This window comes from Mus caroli, unplaced genomic scaffold, assembly GCF_978045245.1.
Source record: "Mus caroli unplaced genomic scaffold, Mus_caroli_1 scaffold_8, whole genome shotgun sequence".
Lineage (NCBI taxonomy): Eukaryota > Metazoa > Chordata > Mammalia > Rodentia > Muridae > Mus > Mus caroli.
Genome location: NW_028227263.1, coordinates 2,805,235 through 2,814,799, shown reverse-complemented (window position 1 = coordinate 2,814,799; position 9,565 = coordinate 2,805,235). Strand labels below are relative to the sequence as shown.

Below are 9,565 nucleotides of genomic sequence, written 5' to 3'. Positions count from 1 at the left end.
ACCATTATGGTCTCTTATAATGTGCCTGATATCTCCACCCATGTCTCCTTTCCTGAATCCCCAAACACAACTATGTTGCCGTGGGGTACAGACAGAAACTTAACAAGGACCGAGGGAGCTGGAAAGCAGCAGAGAGAACCTATGGGGAGAGATGGGCCAGGAAGCAGGAGAGAGCAGCAAGACCACCAAGTGGAGACAAGAGCTATGGGCAGGGATCCCTTAGTTAGGACGAAGCTGGAGGGTCTCTGACCTGCAGGGCTGAGGACTTGTGAACAGCAAGGCCTTGGGAGGCTAGTGGCCTCTTGAAGGAGGTGTGGCCAGGGGCTCCTGGGACAGGGAGTATGCAGTGCTGCTGGGCTGCAAATGTGGCTGGGCAGCCAAGAAAGGGAGGGAAGGAGAAAGGAGGGGGGTCCTGGGAGTCTTGCCTGGAAGGGAAAACAACCGAGTCTGGATTGGGAGAGGGGCCGTAGACTTCAGACAAGAGATCCAATCCACCCCACCCTTCCCCATCTCTGCTGCCCAAGGGATTGTTGGCGAGGCTGTGACTTAATTGTTGAGGGGGGCTAGGGTCCTATGTGGGATGGGGCAAGGGTGTAGCCTCTGATGTGCTTATGCGGGAAAGGGGACAAAGAGCTGGCAGAGCCTAGAGAAAGGCTAGGCTGTGGAACACAGGGTGGGGGCTATGTGACCAGGCCTTGGTGAGCCTTATGGGGTGGTTTCGTCCAGTCCAGAAAAAGGGGCGTGGGAACAAAGGTACTGCTGGACCACCTACAGCAAGGGAACAGAAGTAGATTCACAGAGTAGATTGGGGGGGGGTACAAGGTGTATGACTGTGCTTGGTGGGGCCATGCAAAGTTGGGGTGGGGAAACAGGACAGTAGTTGCCCTTTGTAGAATTCACCAGCCAGCAGTGCAGAGATGCGGGACTGCTCATAGCAAAGTGTGGTGCCCTTGTGGGTGGGTAAGCATGTACTATAGGGTGCTTACAGGTTGAAGAGCAGGGAGGTACACTATACATCGAGAGGTATGCAGGATTCTGTGCGGTGCGGGGGTGGGGCAAATGGGTACAGAGTGTACGCCGGCTTTTTGCGGGCCGGGTGACGGGCGGGGCTGTGCACTGTGTTTATGGCTGAGAGGCGGGGTGCACTGTGCCGGGGGCGGTGCGCAAGCAGCTTGCGGTGCAGGGGTGGGAGCGGGGCTTTTCGGGTGCGGGGTTGGGGGTTGGGGTGGGGTTTGCGGGACACCGAAAGTGCGGGGCCCTGCGGTGCAGGGAGAGGGTAGCGCGGCCTCCGGAAGCGAGGGGGCGCTGTGCCAGCGCGGGCCCTGTGCGGGGCGGGTGTCGCTCCTTCCTGACCAGGAGGTGCGGCTGCCATGGCGCGGAATGTGTTGTGAGTAAAGTCGTGACCCGCCGAACGGGCTACGCAGCCCAGGTCGGGTGGGTGCGGGGCCCGGGCCGGAAGCCGGAGGCGCCCGCACGCGGCGGGAAACCCGCCTGGGTCCACGCGGCAGGGCCACCTCGGCTTAGTGTCCTGGCTGTCAATCACAGCCAGCGGCTACGGCCTGCTTTGGCAGACAGCCAGGGCTGAGCCCGGATTGGCCGGTGCCTGCAGGACCCCTGGCCCAGGTCCCCCAAAGTTGCTACATTCACTGGTCTCCACGTGGCCAGCAGTGTTAGCCTCCCACAGTCTGAGCCGGAAACATGTGTTCAGTAAACACGTGACCCACTGTTTGGGTGGCCCTAGGTAGAGCATTAATGCGGTTTTGAGAGTTCTCGTGGAAGCAGAATTGGGGGGACCCTGCAATCAGAAGGGGTGAGGGCTGGTACCCTGGTGGTCAACCTTGTGATTTCTTTCCGCAGACTGGCTGGGAGACCAGGGACCTCAGAACCAGGCCAATGTGAGACAGGGCCAGTCTAGTTCAGCTTTTGGGCTCACCCCCTGGCTTTGCAGGGAGCTGGTTGGACCCATGCGTGAATGAGTGATAGGTGGGTGGGGGTAGAGTGAGGCCAGGGATGAGACCTGAGCTTTGAGGGGGACAATTTAACAGCCTACCAGTCGGGAACCAGGCTCCCAGTGAGAAGAGAGAGCCAAGAGTTCCATTTGAGATATGCTGTTTGGGGCTGCTCATGAAAAAAAAAAATAATAGTAGAAAAGAAGTTAAGGGAACCCTAAAAGGCCAGACCTCTAATTTGACCATTAGGTAGGCTCTTGAGCCATTGAGTTTGGCAAACATTTAGCGATGGGGCCTGCTTCTGAGGCGCCCACCATGCTACCCTGGGAGTCATCTGAAACTCAGGTACCTGCTTCTCAGCCCTGAAACTTCCCTGGTGCCCTCAGCTTGCTGCTTTCAGTGTGGTGCTCCCTAGACTTAGAGGTCTGGCCCACATGCCACACCTCGGTTATCAGCGTGACCCTAGGGTGATCCTGTGTACCCACTCTCCACCTGGGGACCATGAACTATGAATCTCTAGTAATCCCAGTCCTTGAGTTTCTCCTGTCCTCCTCCATGTCTGCTCAGGTGGGCATGGAGGCGAGCAGGACCACCAGGCAGAGATCCTGCTTTCTCTACAGGCCTGATAATGGTGGAAACTGGCTACTCCACCAAATCCTGCTTGTTTAGATCGTTTTAGGCGTCCAGTGAGGCGCTGCTAGCTCGGAGCCATGTTGGAAACACTGTCTTCTCTAGCCCTAGGCCTGTTTTCCTCCCTCTCAAGGAACTTCTGTGGGCCGGGGGAGGGGGGTTTCCGGGATGGCCACTCCCCAGAAGCAGGAGTTAGCAGCAGGCCTTTGGAAGAGGTGGTATCTGCAAGCTGAGTACCACCACTGCCCTGTTTATGAGGTCCTTCCTTCCTTGTTCTTACAGTTTTACAAGCTGGGACCATTATTCTGCTCCCATACCATAGCTATGAGCCTTAGTTCCTGTTTTTGTTTCTTTCTTTCTCTCTTTTAGCTGTCCTTTTGACCTTTCTATAGGAAGGCTGTAGTTTCAGTAACCTTGGAACCCAGTAGGGAGGCCAAGGATTAGGCTGGGAAGCTGCTTGTCCCCCTACTAATGAAACCATACAGTAGGGACAGGTCCTATGTGTAACTGCCCTACCCTGCCTCGATTCTGCTGATGTGAGTGGACACATGAGCCTGCAGCACTGTGTGTATAACCTCAATCCCCTGATTTCTCCTGAGCAGGTACCCCCTTTACCAACTGGGTGGCCCCCAGCTCCGTGTATTTCGAACTAACTTCTTCATTCAGCTGGTGCGGCCTGGTACTGCACAGCCTGAAGATACCGTGCAGTTCCGGATCCCCATGGAGTAAGTGAGGCCCAAAGGAGTTCAGGGGCTGGGGAGTGGCCTTCAGGATGTGGGTCCTGTCCTGTTTTTTAGCTTAGCTCCCCAGGGCCAGGCTTTTCCTGTGGTGGAAAGACCTGGGGCCACTTTGCTTGCTCAGCGGATGGTGTGGAGGGGCCTGGTGTTTGCAGAGCTTCAGGCAGCCAAAGAGTAAGCATGCTCTTGGCTGGCTTCCTGGCTCGCCCTCCACCTGGGGAAAGCTTAACAGAAAGCCTGAGATTTGTTGAATTCTTGCCTCCATCCTTTTCCCAGGAAAGGAGTCCCCGGAGGCTGGGTTGGAGCATGCTGAGATTTGCAGAGCTTCTAGAATGTGAGCTCTGAGTTCCTTACCTCATTCTACACAGTTCCATGTGCCCCCTTTTAAGGAAGGTTCAGTGCAACCCAACTGCTTGTACTGCTCTGAGCCCTAAAATCCACAGGGACCAGCTCAGCAGGGGCAGGGGGCAGGAGCAGATCCCTGGAGAAGCTGGGTTAGGGTCTCTTTGGCTTTCCAGGTATACACAGGAGCTTATGGTAGCCAGGGTTGTACTGAAAGCCACCATGGGCTTTGTCCCCCAAGTCCTAGAGGCCCCTCTGGCAGCACGTGTCTCATAGACCCTAGGGGCAAGTCTTTAGTTACAGATAGGAGCCCAGCCTGGCGACAGGCCTGATATCTTACATTTGATCAGGGTGAGCCCACCTGGCTCCAGGTGATGGTCAAGGATCCAGGTGGAGAGGACCAAGTAAACAACTCTGATGAAATCCCACCCTCATTACTCTTAGCTCATCCTTTTGTCTGGAGGGGACAACACTGGAGCCAGCCTCACCTGGCCACAGCTGCTCCTTGGACTTTCACCCTTATCCCTGGGTAGGATATCTGTCTCTTTATCTAGGCTTAGCTCAAACTTGTTTGCTTTCTGTCTCATCCAGGATGACCAGGGTGGACCTTCGGAATTACCTTGAGCAGATTTACAATGTCCCCGTGGCTGCCGTGCGCACACGGGTGCAGCATGGTGGGTACCTGTGTTGGTGGCTTGCCACCAGGCTATAGTCCCTTGACTACTTCATGTTGTCTTCAGACTCTCCATGAGGGGAAGCAAAGGCCTTGAGGGGCTTGGGTGCCTTGCCTTGCCAGAGGGTGCCAGCCTCTTTCTATGTAGCTCATTGAAGGTCCCCAACACTTTTAGCTGTGACCCTGAAATGTCCTCTGTTCCTTAGAACCACTTCCTTAGCCTGGCCTGGTCTCTAGTAGGCCTCCACAGTCTCCTCCTGTAGTAGATCCTAAAGTAGCCTATCAGTGGCAGATTGATTAGTGCCCAAGGCTGGCTAGTAGTGCTACCCTCTCAGAAATGCCCTTCCTACCGGGCGTGGTGGAGCACGCCTTTAATCCCAGCACTTGGGAGGCAGAGGCAGGCAAATTTCTGAGTTCGAGGCCAGCCTGGTCTACAGAGTGAGTTCCAGGACAGCCAGGGCTACACAGAGAAACCCTGTCTCGAAAAAACAAAACAAAACAACAACAACAAAAGAAATGCCCTTCCTAGAGAATCTCCATTTCACCAGAGAGCAAAGACATTCCTTTTGTAGCCCGGCGTGGTGGAGCACGCCTTTAATCCCAGCACAAAAAAACAAAAACAAAACAAAACAAAAAAAGAAATTCCTTTTGTTCTTTTAAACTCTTTTGTTGTTATTTCTATTCTCAAAAACATTTTTTATTTTTTTTGTCATTGACCAGGCTGGCCTTTAACTCAGAGATCTGCCTGCCTCTGCCACCTGAGTGTGAGCCACCACCAGCCAGCTCAAAGACTATTTTTACTGAAACAGAGAAACTGGGATGTTTGTCTGAGACCCCCCCCTCTGGTGTTCAGCCTGCCTTTTGAAACTCCCCCTCCCCGCTCCACCTCCAGATGATATCCTGTGCCTTACTAGAAAATGGTTTCTAGATTGTGGGACTCATCAGGGGCCAGAAGTTAAGGCAGGGTCTGGTCTGCTGTCCCCTCACAGGCTCCAACAGGAGGAGGGATCACAAGAATGTGAGGATCAAGAAACCAGACTACAAAGTGGCCTACGTGCAGCTGGTGAGTGAGACCGGCTGACCTGCCGCCTCTGTTCCTGCTCACTGTCTCATCTGTGCCCTGGGGCTGTTTGTGCAATTCCCTCTACCTTACCAGAGCCCAGACCTGGAGATCGGGGGCAGGAGGAGCCCAGGTCCTAGTGCACCTCCGCAGATCATCTCTGTAGTCCTCAGTAAATCCATTCCTTATTTTGTGCTACAAGCCCATGCCTTAGTTACATGTGTTTGGAGGAAACAGAAATCAGAGGGTGAAAGTGAAAAGCCACAGCTCTGTGAGGATACCTTGCCTGGTACAGAGTTTATGTTCCCCTAGAAGCCCAGTGCTGTGAAAAGGTAGAGACATCTGGGGTATAGGGACCCTACACATTCTTCTGTTAGTCAGCCATGACAGTGATTCTGTGAGTGTAGGCACCAAAGTCCCTTCAACCTCATCCTTGCCTGGGGTCCTGGGAGCAGACTCCTAGCCTCGGCCTTGACTCACAAGACACAGACTTGCTGGGAAAGAGCCACATTTTCAAGCTTGCTCTCTTAGAGCCTCTGTCCTTTTGAGACCAAATCTTAACCTACAAAGTATCCTTTGGTCTCAGTCTCTGGACAGAATCCCCTTTGACCCCCGGGAATCTCTCAAGGAAGACTCGGCAGGGTCCATTAACTGGCCCCCCACTGTTTGAACCCCACAGGGGGGCTTCCTCCAATTTCTCCAGTTTCAGTGTAAACAGCTCTCCAAGGAGCCCCAGCCTCCACAGCAGGCCGCTAGATGGCAGTCTCGTGCTATTGAGAATGGGCCCCTCCCACCCTCCCGTGCTGCATGGCTGTTTGTTCAAAGACCCTGTAAGGGAGGGAAGGCAGCTTTGCTGGAAAAAGAGCTACAGTTGTTCTAAACAGGGCCTAATATTTGCTGTGCATAAAATCAGCCCATGCAGGTGGGAAAGGAAGGCCTGGACCCTCTGAAGGCTTGTGTGTGTGTTTGTGAGCTAGGTGTTGAATCCACCCATCTGTCTCTGTCATGGCCTGTGGGGCCACATCCATATGCTGGCATTTGCCACAAGTCACTTCAGAGACAGCTATGGTTACAAGTGGCTTTTGAGACATCTGAGCCCCTACATTCCCCTCCTCTTCCCCACCACACTCATGAAAGCTGGACTCAGTAGTTCTTACATCTGGCAGCTGCAGCTGCCACCAGCCATGTCCACCTTCCTCTGTGAAATTGTGATAAATGGAGGGGCCTGTTGTGCCCCCACTAGGCGAGACTTCTCAACCAGAGTTAAAATTTGTAACACACCCCCTTCCCGGCTCCAGCCTAGAAATGGTTCGTGTTTGGAACTTCCTGGTTGTATCTGCAAAGGCTGTCTTTGTCTTCTTCGTATGTCTTTTTAGGGGTGGGGGGGCTTCTGGCTTCTGGTAACGGCACTGTGAGGTTCAGGAAGGGGCAACTAGGGGAGGGGGGGGGAGAGAAAGCTCATTGTGAGTGTGGCAGGGGAAAGGCAGGTCCCACGTGGTGGGCGACCACATTTTTCTTCCGAGAACCTGATAAACATCTTTTTGGTCTGGTGGGGAGGGAGCCTTAGCAAGCTCTCAGTCCCCACACAACAAAAAGAGCATTGACCATGTTTACACAGAACGGTGTTTGACTGAGTGCTGCACACAGGCTATGAGCCCTAGGCTCCAGAGTAAATGCTGCGGGCAGGCACAGTCCAGCCCAACAATGGCCCATAGGGCCCCTAGGATTACTGGAGTCAGGACTGGCTTCTCCACTTTTCCCCTGGCCTTTTTTCCTTTCCTACCTTGGGCCCCTCAAAACTGGCTCTCCCTCCTTAGAGGGTGGGTGGCTACATTTTTTTCTAAAGTATGAAGCAATTATCTCTTAGCGATAGTCTTCATATTGGTACCCATAGGTGGTGATGCGGGTCCCTCACATCTGCTCTTTCGAAATCCCCCGCTAGCCTCTTGCATAGGCTGTCTTTATCTCTGGACCTTAAACTGTTGTTTAGGACTTCATCTGCCATCAAAGCCAGCAGTCAATTCTGGATGGGCCGTCAGCTCTGCTTATAGGCTGCTGCCTCCCCCATTTTACTTTTGAAACATGGTCTCCAGTAGCACTGGCTGTCTTTGAACTCCTTGTGTAGCTAAGGATGACTTTCAGTTTTTGATCCTTGTGCCTCCTCCTCCCTTCTCTATGCTAGGATTACAGGCATGAACAACACCAAAGTCTTATGTGGTACTGGAGATCAAACCCAGGGCCTTGTGGGTGCTAGGCAAGAACTCTACCAACTAAGCCCAGCCCCAAAATGTCCATCTCTGATAGAACTTACTAAGTTCCCAGTTTCAGAATTCCCTATTTGTCCACCTCTGAGACAAGGAGGAATGGCAGGAGGGGGTCTCTGTCTCCAGGTTGGCTCTTTTGTGCCCCTTCCATTTTACACCTCTTATCTTGGAGACATTAGTAGGGGCTGCAAGTGAGCTTCCTAGCCCTGAGAGCTTTGCAGAAATGGCTTCTTTCTCCCTTCTAGGGCCTTCACTGGTTCTGGCCCATGTGCTTGGGGCCCCAGGCTGGGACTCAGCCATGCTGACACACTGAACTTGTAGTGAAAGACGTAAAAGCAGTTAATTTGCAAAGCCGGGCTTGATTTATAGACTGCTGCGTATGTAGGTTTCTGTGTACGTTGTGTGCATTTTATTTGCCAAGTTTGGAGCCTGGAGGAGGGCGGCCTTTAATGTGGCTGAAGGCCTTTAGATATTTTGGATGGAAAAAGTTTTAGCATGGCACCAGACGTCATTTGTGTCCTGTTTTTCTGCTCCTAGTTCCTGCCCCCAGTTCCACCGGCAGCCGCCTGGTGAATGGGCCTTTGGTGGACTGCTTTTAATGAGCCCTGGGTTGGTGCAGACCCCTGTAAAGAGATAATGTCCATGAAAAGGTCCATTGTCCTGGTAATAGCCTGCTGCTGATAGATAAAGGTTGGAGGGCTGGCCTGCAAGGTGTTTGTTTTCCCAGCAGGAACCCTGCCTAGAGACACTGGCGGCTCATCATCCTGTTGTCTGTCATCCAGAGTCCAGGATCATTAGCAGTCCAGCCATGAGTCCCTGGGTGTGATAGGAAGGCTAGCCTGTGGCTCTCAATTAAGCCCCTGTTTCTTTCCCCAGGCCCATGGGCAGACCTTCACTTTCCCAGATCTTTTTCCAGAGAAGGACCCCAGTTCTCCAGAACCTCTGGAAGAGGAGCTACCCCAGCAGAGGCAAAGCAGCGACCCGCGGTGCCCTGGTATCCCTTCCTGGTTTGGCCTATGACCTATGACAGCAGGGTCTGGACCACAGACCCTAGTGAGCACAGTGGTTCTGACAAGCCCAAATAAAAATTCTTTGTGGAGAAAGAACTGGTGGACACTTTGCCTTTTGTAGTGGATTATACATCTGGGTCCCTGACACATGTGGTTCAGTAGCCCTGACAGTGGGTAGAACTTGAGGTGGTTCAGCATTCTGGGGTGCAGAGACAGCAGTGTGAACATCTATACTTGACAGCTCAGGATGGCTCTGTGGGAGCAGAGGTCCACTGCTAGGCAAACATGTGAGCCCCAGGAAACAGTTGCAGATTGCAGTCCTCATTCAGGGTTGGGGGATAGGCTGGGAGGGAATTGCCTGTCCAGACAGGTTTTAGTGTGTGTGATACAATGGCAGGAAGGACGTGGAAGGGCAGGAGGGAGATCAGAGACAGATCTGCAGGCTCCAGGGACTCTGACATTGCAGGGAGATAGCCAGGCCACGGTGACCAGAGGCTATGGGTGATGAGACATGAAAGAGCCCCTTGGAGACAGTATGACTCTCAGGACGGAGGTTCTCAAGAGATAACAAGGAACAGAAGGCCATCAGGATTGATGGCTAGATAAAGGCACTTCCCTTTGAGCCCAGGGGCCCTGAGTTTAATCCCCAGAAGTCACGTAAAGTGGATGGACAGAGCAAACTTCACAAAACTGTCCTCTGATTTCCACACACATTCACAGCACACATACCAAGAGCATGGCCATCACGCATATGCAGGTCATTTTTAAGAGTTTAAAGGCGCCAAGTCATGTGCCTTTAGCTGCGCTGACTAGAATCATGAAGGCGTGTGCCTATCGTTTTTTTCAGCATTGATGTCTGAGTCTGTGTGCGGTGGTGGTGTTGGTTTAGATTTGGTTTTT

The 9,565-nt window shown here is 53.0% G+C and overlaps 1 protein-coding gene across 2 annotated transcripts; it reads left to right on the top strand.

Annotated features, from left to right (window-relative positions):
- The first annotated feature begins 1,270 nt into the window (after positions 1–1,270).
- On the top strand, positions 1,271–8,761 carry Mrpl23 (mitochondrial ribosomal protein L23). Of its 2 annotated transcripts, XM_085841144.1 has the most exons (6): positions 1,271–1,387; positions 3,182–3,304; positions 3,593–3,650; positions 4,250–4,332; positions 5,321–5,394; positions 8,532–8,761. In XM_085841144.1, the coding sequence occupies exons 1-6, from the start codon at positions 1,381–1,383 to the stop codon at positions 8,673–8,675; spliced, it is 489 nt and encodes a 162-aa protein (XP_085697270.1). In that variant the 5' UTR covers positions 1,271–1,380; the 3' UTR covers positions 8,676–8,761. The 2 variants fall into 2 exon arrangements, with proteins under 2 accessions (XP_085697270.1, XP_021023763.1); XM_021168104.3 differs by lacking the exon at positions 3,593–3,650.
- The last annotated feature ends 804 nt before the right edge of the window (positions 8,762–9,565 follow it).